The sequence below is a fragment of the Pinus tabuliformis genome, chromosome 7 (assembly GCF_031772625.1).
Source record: "Pinus tabuliformis cultivar Carrire ecotype Pingquan chromosome 7, CPIR1, whole genome shotgun sequence".
In the NCBI taxonomy this organism is placed as follows: Eukaryota; Viridiplantae; Streptophyta; class Pinopsida; order Pinales; family Pinaceae; genus Pinus; species Pinus tabuliformis.
This window is the reverse complement of record NC_142293.1, coordinates 1897935230-1897955253: the sequence shown is the minus strand read 5'-3', so window position 1 is coordinate 1897955253 and position 20024 is coordinate 1897935230. Positions and strand designations below refer to the sequence as shown.

Sequence of the window (20024 nt, the reverse complement as noted above, 5' to 3'; positions counted from 1 at the left end):
ATTATGGTATCATACATTATACATATTTGGAGGGAGAGACAATACCAGCGGATGGCTCTTTTCTCTTCCCATAGTTCCCGATTTTTGCCTTTCCATATTCCATATATGCTAAATATATATGGTTATGTATTTTCTCATTTTTACACAGTGTTTAGATAAAATGTCACTATCTCAATTATGCCAGTTTGACAACCTAAATAGCACTCTTCTTTAATATGGAAAAATGTATATAGATCATTTTTCTTCGTCTACCAATAAAATATATGAAATATGAAAACTAAATGTACTTATTGAATATATGCATTGGTACATAATATAAACCAGAGTTTTTTTTGTTCTGGAAAAAGAAAGAAAAAAAGAAATAAGGGCACATACAACCACAAGAGAAACATTTTTGCCCTTTTTCCATTTCTGTTTTTTGTTATGAAATTGTGCACATATTCGATTCATAGATTAATTCATCCATGCATACGAATTTTAGAAACCGCTGAATCTCTGTGAAATTAGAATCAACCATTTCTGTGAATCGCAGAAAAAATTGATTCATAAAGGCAACTCGTAAAGTAAATAGTTGACCCTTTATCCTGCTCCTAATTATCCCCGTTGGCCCTGCTTCTCGAGCACAGCCGAGAAAAAGACCTCTCCCCCTCTTTTATCAAGTTTGGGCTTCACAATCCATAGATGCTTCTTATATCCCAGCTTTCTGAACACTCCCAGGTATCCCTCAATATCTTCATTGGAGCAGAAAAACCTGTCAATCCACAGAATCCCTCCGGGCCTTAGGATTCGATCCCAATCGAAAACCACAAACTCCATCAATTCCATCTCGATCCACCCGTCCAAGAACAGAGTACTGTGCACAATATCAAGCGTATTGTCGAAAAAGGGCAATCGCTGGTTCACAGAAACATGCAGAGGAACAAGCCCGCGAAGCGCAATCATTTCATTAAAGGGCGCTCCAAGGTTAAGCGTAGAGGTGACAATGGTAACATTCCGGGCCTGCAACAGAGCAGCGAAGGTTCCAGTTCCTGGGCTAAAATCCAGACCTATTCGGATCTCACCGGGCGCCTTGAGACCTAAAACCTTGTCCACGCTGAACTCCGCCGTACTAGTGTCATTATCTCCGTTGCCTGTCCAGCGCCTGGACTCGTGGCCCGCGAGATCGAAGCAGTCGGCGCACTTGAAGAAACCCTTTGTGGCGTTCTTGGAAACGAGGCAGGCGAAACCCTTGCACCTGTAGTGGTTCCACCTAATGTTCCCGTCGGCCGGGAGAGACCAGAGCGAGGACGGTAAGGGCAGCGGGCGGGTGTAGTGCCCGGGCGCTGCGGAGAAACATCTCCTGCGGGGTAGCGGGTCGCAGCCGTGGATCATGAGCTGCTGGGCCGCGGGCCAGTCGTCCGGGCAGGGGCCCGAGGCGTTGTAGAGCATGTATTGGTCCAGCTCCATGCTGGTGGCAATGCAGCCCATGCCTATCGTGGGGTAGACTGCCATGGCGCCCATGAAGTTTCGTCTGCCGTGCCTGTTCTGTTTTGGGTTTGTGTATTTTTTGACCTCCTTGGTTTGGAAGATGTGGGTGCCGAATAGTGCTTTTTCTTCGTCCACTTCTTCGCTGGTATCGCCTTCATCCTCATTCTCGCTCGGCTTGGATTCATCTGTGGGAAAAATAGCAAACCCAGAACAAATGTTAGGGATGCAAAAGATAAAGCAGTAAGTACACGATCGCAAAATGGAAAGTATACTCTGTCATTAAAATGGAAAGTATACTCTGTCATTAAAATTCGAGTAGTTTAAGCAGGTTAGGCTTTTATACTGCCATTTTACTGGAAGTTTTTCAAATGGATTTTTTCATTCTAATTTTTCTAAAATTTGACAGGAATTTATTGAAATCACAAGTTTGATGGGTAACTCTGCTCAATAGAAATGTCCGGGGGTTTTTAATGCCCTGAGGTTTTTCAAGATGCTGAATTCATATATACAGTAAAAAAAAACTAGTTTAAATAACACAAATCAATATCTCACCACAAAATTTTCTGCCCAGAAACTGCAAAAAATCAAACTAAAAACAACTCCAATAAAATATGCTAGAAATTTTTGGAAATGAGATTCAGGATTTTGGAGTTTTCAGAGTTTTAGATTAATTCATTTTCACAAATCTAACAGAAATTTTTGATTTTTTTTTTTTAACTTTTTTTTGGAAAACCAGATTCAGAATTTTGGAATTTAAAGGAAATCCAGAGTTTTTAATAATAAAGTAAATATTTATATAATATAAAAAAGTGAGAATATTAAAAGAAAATGGAGTATGGAATACATATTTATATAGCAGTTAAAAAAGAGAATATTAAAAGAAAATGGAGGATGTGTAGACATAGTAACTTGGGTAAATTTTAAAAATAGACATGGTAACAGGTAAATTTTAAAAATACGAGGGTGAGTTTAAAACATGTAGGTGAGAAATTTTATTAAGTTAGTTATTAATTGGTATAAAATAAAATAATGAAAAAAATCTCTGACAAGTTTTTGGAAATATTAAAGAATAGAATGTGGAATGTTTTACATAGTAGTGATATAGAAAATGGGGTAATGGGGATGTGTAATTAATATTATTTATAGGGATTTAGGTATGGGTAGGTATGATTCAAAATTATAGATATTTTATATTTTTGGTTGTTTGTTATTTAAATTTGATTATATAATTGTTAGTGAAAATATTTTTAATAAAATTACATTTTTAAATGTATAAATGAATTTAAAGTTTTCAAAATCTTTTGAAACAAATGATTTATATGTATCTAACAATTAAAATTTGTCATTCTAATAAATATAAATTAAAAAAAAATTATTCATATAATAAAATATAAAATGAAAAAGATTTAAATATTCATATAATAAATAGAGTTGTTTGACTTTATAAATTTAAAAAAGTTAAATAATTCATATAATAAATGGAGTTGTTTGACTTTTTTTCAGTAATAATGTTGTAAATAAAATTTTAGTGGGCAAAAGAACACTTTCTCCTCTTAGATTAAACTTAATCTATTACATCTGAAATATTTTCATTAAAAATATTAAAATATAAAAAGAAAAAAATATTAAAATTTTATAATCTATATTAATTTTAAAAATAAAAGAATGTAAATATAAATAGGAAAAAAAACATAGTAAAGATGAAATGTTTTTATTTAAGCTAATATTTATGGGAATTTGTGTCTATAACTTATTATAAGGAGTGCCTAAACAATACACCTACTAACTATCAATTTATAGTTTCATAAACAAACTTTTAATAATTAGTGCCATATAGTATAAAATTTTTAAATTGTGAAATAAATTTAATCCAATTTAATAATCACTTTAGAAGAGTATTATAAAGTTTTATGACTTACACTTGTGAAAAAAAGATTAAATAAATAAAAATAAATATTAGTTTTATGAGAAAGAAAGAAAAAAATAAAAAATAAAATAGAAACAGAAATAGTTTAAAATTAAAAGAAAAATACTTTACATTGGGTATATACTTGGTAATCCAGAGAAATAAAAAAAAAAAATTTAACTTTATTATAACCTAAATATTAGATAAATGAGAAATTTAATAATATATATAGCATATAAATTGTAGCATCTATAAGGTATAGATTAGATGACTTATAGACAGCTTAGTTTCTATTAAATTTCATATTCAAATATCAAGATCAGAACTAATGATGCATGTTGGTAGATATTCTTTTATCCAAACATATAAATTGACCCCAAAATAAATGATCTTTAACTGAAACATGAGTTGAAAATGAAAAATAAATTATGTCAAGATCAGAACTAATGATAGACTTTGGTAGATTGTTCTTTTATCCAAACATATAAACTGAGGCAAAAATACATGTTTTTTTAACGGAAACATGAGTTGAAAATGAGATAAATTATATCAAAATCAGAACTAATGTAGATCATTCTTTTATCCAAACTACCCAAAAATAACTTATGTTTAACTGAAACATGAGTTGAAAATGAGATAAATTATGATTATGAGTTGGTTGAAATACTTAAAAGGAGTTTATATGGCAAGGATGCCTTGGCTGAAACACTTAGGAGAGTTTCTATGACACGGATGCCTACTTTGGATAAAACACTTGGAGAAGTTTATATGGCAGGGATGCCTACTTTCCACATGGAAAGAAGTTGGAAAAAATACTCAATTGGAAAAAAATGAACTCAATTGAGAGAAATTGTGACTGTACTTCAGTAAAAATGAGAGCAATTGTTATGGTAACGGTTGAGTTTAATAGCTAGCATGCAGAAGCATAATAGAAAATTGAATATCAAAGGCGCAGAAGAAAAGAAAAAAAAATGAAAGAAGAGTACAAGGAACTTATAGTACATGCTAGCTTTGGAAATGATAGAAGATTTGCGTGCTAAGTTAATGTCATAAGCATTCTCTGAAACTGTTATGATTGTGGGTTATTTCTTATGAAATATTCATGATATATACCACCTCTAAGACAGCTCTCGGAGCTGAATGACAGTTGAGCTGCAGGAAAATTGTGCGCAACTATTCTATTTTACAGGGCTCTATTCTGAAGAGATCGAGTTAATCTAAAATCTAATCTAGCCTATATTGGTAGAGGGATGAGGGAATTTGAATTTCTTCCTATTTACAACTTTTGTTCTATGTATTTTTTCAAATCTGCAATTCAAGTTCTCTTTACCAACCTGCATTTCTTACAAACTCTCTGATCTGTGTCGAATTGTGAACAGAGTATAACATTTCCAGCATATCATCCAAAGAAGCCACGATCTCCACCAACAAATTACTCTGATTCCTTCTCTCTGCCTTCAGCCTCATCGTGCAATCCGAAATGGGCTCCTTGCTACCTAATTCGTCCTGCATTTCTTGCATCGATCGGCCTAGCTTGGCCTGCAATTCAGCGATCCTCCTGGAAAGAATAATTGCTTGGCCAGACAACAATGGACTCCTCCATACTTCGTCCTTGTACAATACAAACCCTGATGACCAGAAACGAGAGAGGCCACTTACAGCGAACAAGGCTATCACTCCAACTAGTAAAAGGCGAAAGCTGAGAGCACATCTGCTACTATTCCTGTGCCTACGAGGCGATTGTTTACTCATTTCAGCTCCCACAGATCCTGACAAATGATCTCACCAGGTCCTCAAATCTCAATGTACAGACCTTCAAAATCTACTGACACCACATTGTGAATCTATAACATAGCAGGTCCTTAAACCTCAATGTGCAGAGTTTCAAAATCTACTGACACCATATTTGTGAATCTATAACATAGCAGGTCCTTAAATCCCAATGTGCAGAGCTTCAAAATCTACTGAAACCACATTTGTGAATCTATAACATAGCAGGTCCTTAAATCTCAATGTGCAGAGCTTCAAAATCTACTGACACCAGATTTGTGAATCTATAACATAGCAGGTCCTTAAATCTCAATGTGCAGAGCTTCAAAATCTACTGACACCAGATTTGTGAATCTATAACATAGCAGGTCCTTAAATCTCAATGTGCAGAGCTTCAAAATCTACTGACACCACATTTGTGAATCTATAACATAGCAGGTCCTTAAATCTCAATGTGCAGAGCTTCAAAATCTACTGACACCACATTTGTGAATCTATATATCCCCAGACCATTATATACCTACTGTATTTATGACCTCCAATCATATCCACAGGTCTATCTACAAGCTCGTGTTCAGACCAATTTCTATCTCGATTTTTCTTAGGGAGCATAAACTCTGAAAATAAAGCTGCTCTCCACACCAGAAGCTACCCATGTTATACTTGAATACTTCGAGGCTCTCCACATCAGTGGACCAAATTCTCCATTTACTCAGTGGTTTGGGCTGCGGTTACCGTGGTAACACCTCTCTCAACCACTTGAAATTCCAATATCCTTATTGGGTTCCACCTGAGACTATATTCGCATCATTTAATTTTCTTTTAAGATATAATTTAATAAACCATTCTTTTTTAATCTCGGTACCTAGAAAGGAGTGACTTCTTATATTAATGCATAATTATTCATAATCATTTGTTTTTTAATATATATCTTTTTTTCATCGTAAAAAAAATTCAAGTAAATTTGGATTTTTTGTTTTATTCGTTAGAATTTGGTGATTGGTTGATATACTTATTGGTTAGCTCTTGAATTTTAGTTTTGTTTTATTGGTTGAATTTGGTGTGGTTAGTTTTGGGATTTTAGTTAGTTAAAATGTGTTATTAATGTATTTCAGACTTTTGAAAAAATTTCTAAAGCACTTGATTTATATAAATTATATAACTAAAATTTAAAACTCCAAAAAATCTATATTTAATTTTAAAATAGAGAAATATCAAAAAACAAATAAAAATAGAGTAAATTCACTATCACTAAAAAAATATATAACAAATGTTACTTGGACATACCTTTTCCATATGCTTCTATATATTTAGAGATACAATTTGAGTGGGCCTAATGGTTAAGAGTGTGTGTTTCCTTTTAAGAGGTCACATGTTAACCAGAGGGGGTAGAGTATGTATCATTTGTAGACTTAACAGAAGTGGGTCCCTTGTCCCACAAACAAGGGGTCTCATACACCAAACTAATTTGGTGTCTGGCTTGGCAGTAACCTTAAAAATTATTCATAATAATAATTAAAACAAGGGAGTCTCATACACTAACCTTAAAATTGGATAATAATAATAATAATTAAACTTAATATATGTGCAAGAGGCATAAACAAGGTTAATAATAATAATAATTAAAACAAGGGAGTCTCATACACCAACCTTAAAATTGGATAATAATAATAATAATTAAACTTAATATATGTGCAAGAGGCATAAACAAGGGGGTCTCATACACCAATTTGGTGTCTGGCTTGGTCGTGGCCTTAAAATTGGATAATAATAATAATAATTAAAAAGTGATATCAAATGCACTTAATACATATACATGTGTAAGAGGCAATGTCTGGGAATCCAATTTCTTCAAAGTGCAATAATGGGATAAAATAATAATAATTAAAATGTGATATCAAATGCACTTAATACATATGCAAGAGGCATTGTCTTGGGATCCAATTTCTTCAAAGTGCAATAATTGGATAATAATAATAATAATTAAAAAGTGATATCAAATGCACTTAATACGAGACATTGTCTAGGGATCCAATTTCTTCAAAGTGCAATAATTGGATAATGATAATAATAATTAAAAAGTAATATCAAATTTACTCTACACATGTGCAAGAGACATTGTCTAGAGATCCAAGTTCTTCAAAATGCAATATTTTTTATGAGCCAATGTTATTTAAATATTTTGTATAGTTATTTATTTATTTTTATTTTTGTTTTAGCAAATATGAACAAAATTTCAATTTTGATAACAAACATCCTTATTATGCATGATAATAATAAACTGTAAAATAAATCTCCCCGCTCAATTTAAAAAAAAAAAAATCATATATTAATTTAAATTTTCCTAGCCCTTAACTAATTCTCTTAATATGTTCCCAGCTAGCTAAAAATTAAGTGACTACTGCTAAAAAAAGGTACGCCATGGTCTAGCCTTGGACAAGTCGTGGAAGCCTGTTTCTCACTCAAAGTTGAGTCACTCTTCACGGCTGCTTTATCGGAGGGGGCACATATCGTTTTGAATTCTGTGTATTTGCATTTCAAACGCGTAACTCCATATAACTGCTTCCAGTCCAGTAGGGTTTCTGCACTTTAAATATAAGAGTCTGTCCAGTCAAGTGCAGCATCTTGCATGAGGACGCGGAGTATAATGCGTGGTACTCGCTTCGCAGTAAGTCCAAGCACCTGAGACGGTAGATCAACCATGGAAGTCCTTGAAGCCGACGGAATTGGCTGGCTTCACATAAATTACAGATGTCCTTGAAGCTGAAGGAATTGGTTTGGTCCACACAAATTACAGATGTCAGAGCCATGGCTGCTTAAATTCTTATATTTTCGCTAGTAGTTGGGTCATCCTTTATTTTAAATTTGATTATTAATTGCAAACAATCACTTCGGAAGATGTGCATTTTGATATTAAATTCTTATATTTTCCCTTGGAGTTGGGTCATCCTTTATTTTAAATTTGATTATTAATTGCAAACAATCACTTCGGAAGATGTGTATTTTGATATTAGTTGGCAACCTGGAAAAATGTGCATAACGTGCCCAACTACTTTGTTGTGGACTACCTCAAATATTTGGGGTGGGTGTTTTTATTGGTGGTAGTCTGATTAGTATGTAAAATTCATGTAAAATTTTGATAAAATTTGTTTTGTATTTTTATAAATTACAGGGGTTAAATTTTAAGATTTTGGGTGCATTAAAAGTTTTTGATGGCGTTGAATTTATTTTCACTATTAAAAACATGATTCAAACACTTTTCTATGTAGGTGGATGTGAATATTGGTTTTTCATTGAATTTTTATGAGGTTGGATTTGATTGTGGTTTAAGGTGTATATATATATATATATATATATATATATATATATATTTTGTTATAATTTAATGGCTTAGTTTGTGAATTTATGGGTGGAATTAGGCGAAAAAAATTGTGGCCAAATCTTCATTTGTGTTTGTGTAAACTGGATTGTGAAAAGTCCACCCATCAAACTTGTGATTTCAAAGCATCCACGTGGGATTCTAGACAATTAGATAAAAAAATAAACCTGGAAAACTTTCCTAAAAGTCACACTTAAATACTAATTTTTTTTCTTTTTAAGAAACGGGTAGCATTTTCATTATATTAACTGGAAATGGGCCAGGTCCCTTACAAAAATCAGAGTTGTTCTTTCAACAACTTCCATCAAATTACATTGGATAGGGACCTTCTTGTTACCACTATTATTTACATATTCGTATGGCAAAACTATAACTATGTATTCTCCAAAAAAAACACCACTGTATTCTATACATTGATATTGCATATATGTAAATTAAGGCGGATTCAATCAATTGCTACCAGGTTCAGCTTCTTCACCCGCAGGGTCATCCACAGAACTGTTCAGTTCCTTCGCATCATTCTCTTCTTCTAGAACTGGCACGACAACAGTGACCTCGACATTATTAGCAGTAATGGTTGTTGAGTCCCCAACCCTGAAAACTTCCTTGAAGATCCCCATCGTCGTTGTATCCACCTTAATTTCAATGTTGTCAACCTTTACTGAACACTCAAAACATCTATGCGCGCACCTTCCATGGTCTTTTGCATTAATTCTAGGTCTTTGCCCAAACTAGATAATTGGGTGTAAATAACAACCATGTTTTCATTCAATTCCTTGACAATATCCTTAACTACTTGTTTACAATAGCTCTCCACCAAATTCTCGACACTTCCATACCCCGCACCATGGCCAGTCCCTGAGATGCCAGGCCCTGAACCTCCCCCATTGCCATTTCGCGCAGAGGACATATTCGCAGCTATATGCCTCTGAATAGTGAAAATCTTTTGATTTACTGACCAAAGCTAGCTGATATATATATATATATATATATATATATATATATATATATATATATAGATATATATATATATATATATATATATATATATATATAACAACCTGATCAATCCCAACATTCCTCCCAATCTTTTCCTTCATTAATGCGTGACAATGTAGGGTCTTATCAATGCCTATTCCTTCCATATTTTCCACCGCCAGAAACCAGAATCGTAATACGATGGTTCCTTCATCCCCAGAGGAAGTAGTTATATTACAAATTTCGGCGAGTAACCATTGCCTCAACACCCACATGTCTGCGTACATGATTTGCCTTCCGGCGGCACCACACTTGTGCTTTAACTCACCACCTGCTAACCCTGCAACCAAGACATTGTGAAGGTACCTCAGAGAGCTGGCCTTCTTAACTACCCTCTTGCAAAGGCACCTCGAGGGGTTGGCCTTCTTAACTGCCATATTACTGCTATGACAACCCGTACCACCACAATACAGCTCCGTCCTGATGCATTCATTCATGGAATGTGACATGAAGAATTGTGATGGTTTATGAAAATTCGGCCATGTTCTAATAACACCCCTGCGTTGGCCTGGGCATCCGCAAGATGGTTATTGGCGTGCAATAAGTGGAACAATTGATTTTTTTCAAAAAAAATCAACAAATATATAATCCTTACCATGATTGAGGAGGTTTCATCTTCTAGGAGAGTGACATTCTCGAGAAGCTTAATACATTTTTGGATGATCATCATGGAATTGCCAACTATATACAACGATTTGATACCATTATCCAAACTTATTTTCAATTATTCCTATAGTGAAAGGGATTCCGCCTGATTATTGGTTGTGATTCCAAGACCCCATGCATACTTTACTTCTATTTTTTCTTTGAGGTTGATGATTACCCCTCCTGCTCCAACCTCCCTGATACTCGTAATTTAATTGTTAATAAGAAGTAAGTATAGGTTTTATGGGTGAATCATCATTTTAGTTTAAGAAAAAAATAAGCCATCTAAAATGAGTTGTTATGATTTGTAAAAGGATAAACCTACATCTTTGCCGAAGACCTCTAAGCTTTAGGCATTTACTATTTCATTGTATTTAATAGAAAATTAGTTTTTGGTTAATCATAACTCTATGATCAAAATATGGTTTTAGTGTAAAGAGTTGGGACAAGAAAAACAATGCCTTTTGTAGGTTTTATTTCAATATTAAAAATTGTAAATATAAGTGTCCACTAGAAAGTCATGGTTCCTTGTCATCATCAGTGACCTCCAATAAAGTTATTTTCTTTCCGATAATATCTAGCCTTGGTTTCATACATGAGACTAGATATAGTCTTTAGATTTAATTTATTCTCTCACCCAAAAGGTCAATACCATATTTAAAAAATGTGATCTAATATACAAATAATATATATCGAATTTCTCTCGGAATAAAGAAACATCCTAAAAACATGATATGTATTATGTGGATTTAAACATATTTAATGTTGTCGATATGTGTTTAAATGACCCAAGTTAAAAAACTTGCAACAATGCTACATTAACTAAAGGATTCATTTTTGCGAATATATACCACCTCTTTGGTGAATCATAAATCATGAATTCCCTACTGGGACGAGTAGTGCAACCCATTAATTAGTGAGATTGTTGTAATTTATAGTGAATGTGTTCCTTTAGGAAAGGATTAGAAAATATATTTGTTTTGGTGAAATGGATAACAAGATGTGGTGGAGGAAATTTTTCATAGGAATAGCTACGATGGGATGTAAAGTAATGGACTAGTATAGGACTAATAATTGTTTCAAAAAGTGCAAAGAAACATTCGTAAGATTCTACAGGGCTGTTAAATTGAAGAAAAGAACTATATTTTAGTTTTCATAATAAAAAAACGTACCACTTTAATACAATTTTAATAGAAAAAGTTGTAATAAAGGCTATAATGAATATAAAAAAGGTTTTGATAAAAAAAGGTATTTTTTAAAAATATCTAGGGAAATTATTAAGTTTGTACTCTAGCCAAAGTTGCACATACATATCAACGCATTCAATCGCTCACATTCCACCTATCACGCCCCTACATCTGCGGTAGTCTTTCAACCGCTTATAGCGAGGTGTGCACCATCGAACACTTTCTTTTCACCAATACTTATGTTCATGGACTACGCCTTAACATTCGATACTTAGTTTTATTTTTCTTCACCAAGTATTATTATTATCCTTTATACTAATGAACACCCATACACATTCATTATCCACAACAATTATAAATAAACGACACAATTGCAACAGTATAAAGGGAGGGGCAACTCCCTGAACAATGAGTCTGCCCGAATTCAATATATTATACAAATTTTACAATTTTACAAATATACTTGGGAAACCCCAAGTTTCATACTTAACCAAATTTCCACTCGGCAACACCTTCGTGCAGCCAACCGCGTTCACTGTTTCACCACACAAGTCTCCTTGTCCGAGTTGGGCAAGCGTGCCCTCACACGGACCGCCAACCAAAACTCCTCAACCGAGCTCGTGTTACCCGACAGGCGGGCGCCTTTGTGCACCCTCCACCCGCACTTACGACCGACGGGCGAGCGCCTACACGCACCCTCCACCCGAGTTATCAACCGGCGGGCGGGCGCTCTCACGCACCTTCACCCGAGACTTCAACCGGCAGGCGGGCGCCTACACACACCCTCCACCCGCGTTTACCTCCGAACGGCGGGCAGGCACCTTCGTGCGACCCACGACCCGTGCCTCGACCCGTCACCAAGACTTCGTGCCAACCTCGTGTAGAGCTGCCCGATGAGCGGGCGCATCACCTACGCCTTGCTGCGGCTTCTTCTCCACCCTTCGCACTTCTCTTCGATGATGTTCGAATGATCAAGTTCGATTTGATGCCTTTGCTCTAACTTACGCCCTCCATATATATGGGCGGTTGGGCGAGTCGTGCCACCCGGCCGACTCGTCCAACTCGTTCAGCCGACGCCCTCATACTTGCAACTCGTTCGCCTTCGTTTGGTCGGCCCGCCCATCACACGGGACCGCCAACCCATCCTTCGCTCGATTCTTCAAGTCTATGAGGTCGGCCTGTGGGTGATACCAACTCGTCCCCACGGTATAAACTCGCCTTAGCCAAGACTCCCACGCGCATTTGTCACACGCTCACTCGTATGCCTTAGCCGTAGCTCGCCTCTTCGCATCGCATGACCGTAGGTCCTTACATCCTCCTCCACCTGAAGTCATTGTCGTCCTCAACAATAAGTCATCCTGGTAACCATCCTGCCACCAAGATCATCATCTCAACTGTCTCATCCTCGGTCCATGATATCAACCAGTCCATACACTGCAAACATCCCTGCAACATATGTAAAACAACTGTCTCCATCATGTGTCGTCCCATCCTGTGAACTGTCGTCAGATACTCCAACATAATGCCAACATCTCTCTGCACACTTCCGGACCTCATGATTCAAACTAGTCGGGTGATCAGTCCAACTGTCACGCTCAAACCATAAGAATGCACATCCTTATGCCTACACCAGTCTTTCTCAGACTCTGCCACATCCTGGACTCACCAAGAATCTCTCCCATGCTCAGGTCCATGGAAACTCCATCCCATCTGCAACATGTCATGATGCTAATGCCAAACCATTCCTGCACCATCTGTCATACCTGCTCAACCTGTTTTAAGGACTCACTGCCATGAGCAGCTAACAATGAGCCCCATCTTCTCTGTCATCTAAGAAGATGTAGAGGGAGTAGAGCCTGAAGGCTCACCCTCACTAATAAGCTCAATCCATTTGTCAGGATCCTCTATCTCCATCCTCTGCAGATATGCCACCCGATCCTCCTCATGGACATTCGGTCTCACATAAACATCCTCGTCATCATCATCCTCGACCTCCTCTAGCCTTCTTGACAAATCCAAGATACTATCAGATAGTGTCCTGATAACCAATGACTGCTCGGTAATCTTTGCCTCAACAGTAGACAACCGCTTACATACATCATCCAATCACTTCTCATCCTCCATTTGCATCACTTCCAGTTTACAATCAGGCCTTGTCACACCAATGGGTACATCTTCCCTTCCATCGTAAATGTATAGCTTCTTCAAATGTGGAACAATCATAGCATCATATTGTTTCAAGAATTCCATCCCTAGCACAACCTCATAGTCATCAATCCGCACTATAGTGAAGTCGACTTTCCCGGTCCACTCACCTAGTGTCGTGTCCACCCTTTCAGCTACACCAAGTAAAGAATTAGGAGGAGAATTCACCGTCTTCATTTTTGCCTTCACTGGTACAAATTTCAGCCCAATCCTTCTCGCAACATCTTCACTCATGAAGTTATGAGTAGCTCCACTATTTACCATAGTGAGTACCTCCATACCCCCAATCTTCATCTGAACATACTCCAAGCTGTTTCTTTCAGGATCTCTTCGAGAGACCACTTCCGTAGCAGCAACAGCAACAACTTCAAGAATCTGCATCATCCCCACAAAAGGTTCTTCTTTCTTCGTATTAGATTGTGCAATAGCGGCCACTTTCGGTCTAGAAGGGAAATTCTTCACCGTATGTGGTTTAGCACAAATCCAACACTTCAATGGTTTCTTCATCTTTGTCTTCTCATCCGATTTCGAAGCATCATCTTTCTTCTTCTCTTTCGGCATATCGAACTTCTTCTTCTTCTCATCAAAAGCTTCGTCATAATGCTCCACCAATCGATCCACAACAGCGAAATATTCTTCAAGTGTCTTTATCTTCTGTCTCTTCACTTCATTGTGTGCCCAAGGTTTCAATCCAATAATGAAGTTGAACACCTTGTCCCTCTTCGCCATGTCAGGAAGTTCCAGAACCGCACTTGCAAACTCCCGCTGATATGTCTGTAGGTTCCCTATCTGCTTAATAAATTTAATCTTCATCCTTGCTTCCCATGTTTCATCCTGAGGACTGAAATGAGCCTGCAAAGCTTTCTTCATATCATCCCAAGAAGTAATGTCATCAGCACTACCATTAGCAATCTGATCCATTCTCCTTCTCCACCACATCTTAGCATCCTTCGTCAAGAATTGAGCAGCCACTTTCACCTTTGTCTCATCATCGGATAGACCCAAGCGTTCCAAGTATTGCTCCATATCCTAGAGAAATTTACCAAGAGTCTTCGCGCTTCTTGTACCATCATAAGATTCCGGTTCCTTGACTTTCACATGAGACACTCCTCCACTTGAGTTATGCCTCACGGCCTTCTTCAACACCGCGATCTCATCATTTGCTTCATCAAGAGATTTTTGCAGGTTCAAGATCTCTGCCAGACCTTGATCCCTCGCTTCTCCAATCTCCTTGACTTCATTTTCAAGTTGCGTACACTTAAGATCAGTGTACTCATGCCGAGTCCGGAGTTCATCGAGCTCTTCCCTCATCTGCACATTAGCCTCTAGTTCCTTCGTGACCAGAGTCATCTTTGTAGTCCAGTAAGATTCCAATTCCTCCATTCTCTCTAGTATCCTTTCAATAAAGGCCTCGGTCGCATTATGGCTAGATTCACCCGATACAACATGAGTTTCACCTGCCATCTCTACTTCCTCTTTCCCTCTTTGTGATCTAGTATAGACCATCCACCAGCTTGACCATTTTCCCTGCAAAACGAACAAGTTCTTGTTTCACTTGTGTGAAACCAACTTCCTTCACCTGCAAGTACCTGTTTCCAATGTCACTTCGTCACGAGAAACCCTGCTTTGATCAACAACTTCAACACCTTATACCTGGATCAGCTGCTCTGATACCAACTGTCAAGTTGTGTATCAACTTTTCAGCATCAACCCAATTAGCTTCTTGATTAGCTATGATACCAACTGTCAAGGTGTGTATCAGCTCTTCACCATCAACCCAATCAACTTCCTGATTAGCTTTGATACCAACTGTCACACCCCTACACCTGCGGTAGTCTTTCAACCACTTATAGCGAGGTGCGACACCACCGAACACTTTCTTTTCACCAATACTTATGTTCATGGACTATGCCTTAACATTCGATACTTAGTTTTATTTTTCTTCACCAAGTATTAATATTATCCTTTATACTAATGAACACCCATACACATTCACTATCCACAACAATTATAAATAAACGACACAATTGCAACAGTATAAAGGGAGGGGCAACTCCCTATACAATGAGTCTGTCCAAATTCAATATATTATACAAGTTTTACAATTTTACAAGTATACTTGGGAAACCCCAAGTTTCATACTTAACCAAATTTCCACTCAGCAACACCTTCGTGCAGCCAACTGCGTTCATCGTTTCACCACACAAGTCTCCTTGCCCGAGTTGGGCGGGCGCGCCCTCACACGAACCGCCAACCAAAACTCCTCAACCGAACTCGTGTTACCTGATGGGTAGGCGCCTTCGTGCACCCTCCACCTGCACTTACGACCGACGGGAGGGCACCTACACACACCCTCCACTCGCATTTACCTCCGAACGGTGGGCAGGCGCCTTCGTGCGACCCACGACCCGTGCCTCGACTCGTCACCAAGACTTCGTGCCAACCTCGTGTAGAGCTGCCCGATAAGCGGGTGCATCACCTGCGCCTTGCTGCGGCTTCTTCTCCACCCTTCACAATTCTCTTCGATGATGTTCAAATGATCAAGTTCGATTTGATCCAATGATGCTCCATGCTCCACCTTACGCCCTCCATATATATGGGCGGTTGGGCGAGTCGTGCCACCCAACTAACTCATCCAACTCGTTCAACCGACGCCCTCATACTTGCAACTTGTTCGCCTTCGTTTGGTCGGCCCGCCCATCACATGGGACCGCCAACCCATCCTTCGCCCGACTCTTCAAGCCTATGAGGTCGGCCCGTGGGTGATACCAGCTTGTCCCCACAATATAAACTCGCCTTAGCCAAGACTCCCACGCGCATTTGTCACACGCTTGCTCGTATGCTTTAGTCGTAGCTCACCTCTTCACATCGCATGACCACAGGTCCTTACACCACCTGTGTCAGTCTTCATTTCCATCTCTTGTGTTGTCCAGTTGGTGCACTCAATGTTTCCCTCTCCCGTTTTGACTAGGATTGCATTCTTTTCGGTGATTCGATCTATTTGGAAACTTTAAAATGGTTTTTATAATATGTTGTTGAGTATTGACTTTGCCATTTTTTAATACTGAATCCTATAAATTCAACTTGTATTCCATTAGTAGCCTCTTTTTTTTGGAGAATGATGCAATGTTTTTTTTAGTGAAGCGTGAATAAAGTTATGCGGGTGCAGGATGAGCGTGAAAATTCGGGTATGGGGTAAGGATAGGACGTGGACGACCTTCATCCCACTATCTCACCGGGTCCAAAGACGTTGCTGATGGTGCCGCAAACAAGCAACACCCATAGCTGGCCCTACCGGACAGGGGGGAATACCAGTGCGGGCTAAAATCGCACACCGCTTCTTCAGAATCAACCTTAATTTTTTTTTGAAATGATGTTTATGGATTGATACTCATTAAATCAAAATTACATCAATATATACCATAATAAAATTGTAATATGGATTGAAAATGTAATCCATCCATCTTTAAAAATAAGTTAGTGGATTGCAGAAGTTGAAAGGCATGACCAACCAATCATATTGTCCTTGTGAAGCAGTGAAGAGTGATTTGTAGATGTCTTTGGAATCAATCCTTATTTGATAAAAATATGTTTTTGCAATCAAATTTACTATATATCTTGTTATTGGTTAGATGAGTTAATTATGTATCTTTATGCAACATGAGATATTTGAATTTGATTAAGTCATTTAAAGGAATATGAACCCTCATTTTTTGTAACTAATAAAGATGCTTGCAAACTGATCCAACAGATGCAACATCTCTAGGTGTCAATCATAAGCAATATTTTTTTGTGTTAGAACCTCATTGCTCAGCTAGAAAATCCCACAGATTTCAAGACGTAAATGTCCTTGTCCAATTGCATCTGGCCTATATAGGAAAGGATCAAACAATGACTGATCTGCACATCTAGTAGATGCCTCCTTGTAAAAGGGTAATGGCATAGGACTCAAGTCAACATTTGCTTCATTGAACAACTAAATTCCTATAATGTGTGTGATTATCCCATCATCACCATGAATTGGAGTCATAACATAGGTCATATGTTTGTATTTTGATATGACAATAAATCAAAGAATTTGAAGTAACACACAAAATAATTTCACTAGTAATCTAAACATTATGATCTGAGAAGCTTGCTAATTTTTTGATGTGTCATGTCTCTAAGCATGAGAAATAGTTTGTGGACTTGAAACATGTATATCAAACACATCAAACCATAAAATTTGCACAAGATGGAGGCTAGATTATTTTCATTGAACAATGCTTGCAAATTGAAATGGATATTAGTGCAAGTAGAAAAGAAGAAATTGGTGATTGCAATGAGTAGTCAATGGCGATGGAACGAGACCAAATCCCTCCCTAGTTTTTGAGAAAGGACACCAGGAAAATTATCTACACTCAGTCTAAACCAAATCTGAGCATGTGGACCATCACGAATCCATTATCTCATCCATGTTACAACGAGTTTGGGCAACTTTGGACAAAAAAATATCTTAATTTATATAATATAAGCATAGCTATTGAAAGAAATATTTGAACTTGTGTGGCTTGATGCTGAAATGTAAATCCTCTCACGTTAAGTTAGGAGATACACTACTACAAAGCCTAAAAAAATGTTAGTCTAGGTGATGTAAGGGATGCATAAAATCCCATTAGAGGACCTCTATTTACCTTCAAGGAATGGTAGGCCCTATAATATCTTCAATAGCTCAACATAAAATATCTTGTAATGTATTTCCATAAAAATTGGAAAAACAATTTAGCCATATCCTTCATATAATCCAAATTTGTATCATTAGTCAAGACTCTGAATTATTGTCTTATTTTGATTTCCAACATGATACAATTTCTTTTAAATTTCAAGCATTTTTTTTAAGACTTTACATAAGGCTTGGGCACTCAATAAGACAGTTAATGAAAAAAATACCCCTTCAAATACCCTTCTAAAAAAAATCCAACCAACCTAAAACCTGGAAATGTATGTTCAATTCTTAAAATCAAATTAAAAAATGCAACCCATAATTTGGGTATGCACTAATCAACCTATGTTATTTATTGTTACAAACAAATGGATTATTGTACAAGTCATGGAACAATCTTCAAATTCTCATTCAAGCAACCTATTGAATTTTAATATCCAAAATCTCAGTCAATCGAGGTTGTCTATACCTCTGAAGTAGCAAAGAAGAGAAAACAACATTGACAGATGAAGAAGCCATTGCAGCCCCTGACACCCATGGAGGTAGGCTAATCTTCAAAAAGGGGAAAAAAGTCCAGCTGCTAGTGGTATTGCTAATATATTATAACCCATTGCAAAAATATAATTCAATCGGATCCTAGCAAAAATTTTCTTGGACAAATCAATCGCAGTAATAACATCTTCCAAATTATTTCTCATTAACACATAGTTAGCTGCTTCAATTGCAATATTTGTTCCAACTCCAATTGTCATGTCAACATTTGCAGCTATTAATGCAAGTGAATCATTAATTCCATCTCCAACCATTGCAGCCCTAGTACCATCCTTACGAAGAAAATGAGTTGTTTTAGCGTTGCCGGCATGAATGACCTCACCCTTGACATCTTCAATACCCAACTGTGAATGTTAAAAAATGATAACTATCAGTAAAAAGTAAATCAATATATTTGACATATTTCTCAACTCACATATTCATTATGTCAAAATTTGTTTCATGTTAAATTTGTTTCATGTTAAAGTTGTTTTGATAGCAATCCTGAAAGAATTGAAATGTAAACATAGTCCACCATGGAAACATAGAACAACACAAGTGATTGTGGATAACTTTTCAGTGAGCATCAATTCAAAACTTGCTATAGAATGAAATAAAATTAACAAGCTGATATACCAAAAACTAAAACGAAAATTATGGATAACATGATGAACTAAGTGGACCAAGCTATAATACTTTGTTATGTAATGATGCTTTCAAAACAAACATTTCAAATCAAAGTGATGCTCTAATCACAAAAGGCCACACTTTCTTACTCTTCTTAACAAATGGTATTTACATTCACGAGAAAATCTGCTGAGGATAGCCAAAGAAATTTCACACCTCTTGCGCAACAACTTGAGTTGTTGTCCAGTTATCTCCTCTAACCATGATTGGGTGTATACCCATTTTCTTCAGACCTTCTATGACAACAATTGCCTCCCTTTTAAGTAGATCAAAAATGGCTAACATTCCCACTAGTCTTTTATCAAAAGCCACTAAAATTCATGTTCTGGAATGTTGTTCCATATACTGTAAGTAGTCCTCTGCAATTGAAGGTATAAACACTCCATCCTCAGACACCAGCTTCAGGTTTCCAACTTGTTCATATTCCTTTCGTGATCCACATAGAACACTGAAAAAGTTAAAGGCATTATGGAGCATGATTGATTCAGTCGATTTCAACTCAATTCA

The 20024-nt window shown here is 36.9% G+C and overlaps 1 protein-coding gene and 1 pseudogene across 1 annotated transcript; both read right to left on the bottom strand.

Annotated features, from left to right (window-relative positions):
- Nucleotides 1-342: 342 nt before the first annotated feature.
- Nucleotides 343-5834, bottom strand: LOC149256056 (putative methyltransferase At1g29790). The gene is made up of 2 exons (XM_089457376.1): nt 4708-5834; nt 343-1652 (listed from the first exon to the last, which is right to left on the bottom strand). The coding sequence occupies exons 1-2, from the start codon at nt 5123-5125 to the stop codon at nt 595-597; spliced, it is 1476 nt and encodes a 491-aa protein (XP_089313502.1). The 5' UTR covers nt 5126-5834; the 3' UTR covers nt 343-594.
- Nucleotides 5835-18853: 13019 nt separating this feature from the next.
- Nucleotides 18854-19802, bottom strand: LOC149256055 (cation-transporting ATPase HMA5 pseudogene; annotated as a pseudogene).
- Nucleotides 19803-20024: the final 222 nt, after the last annotated feature.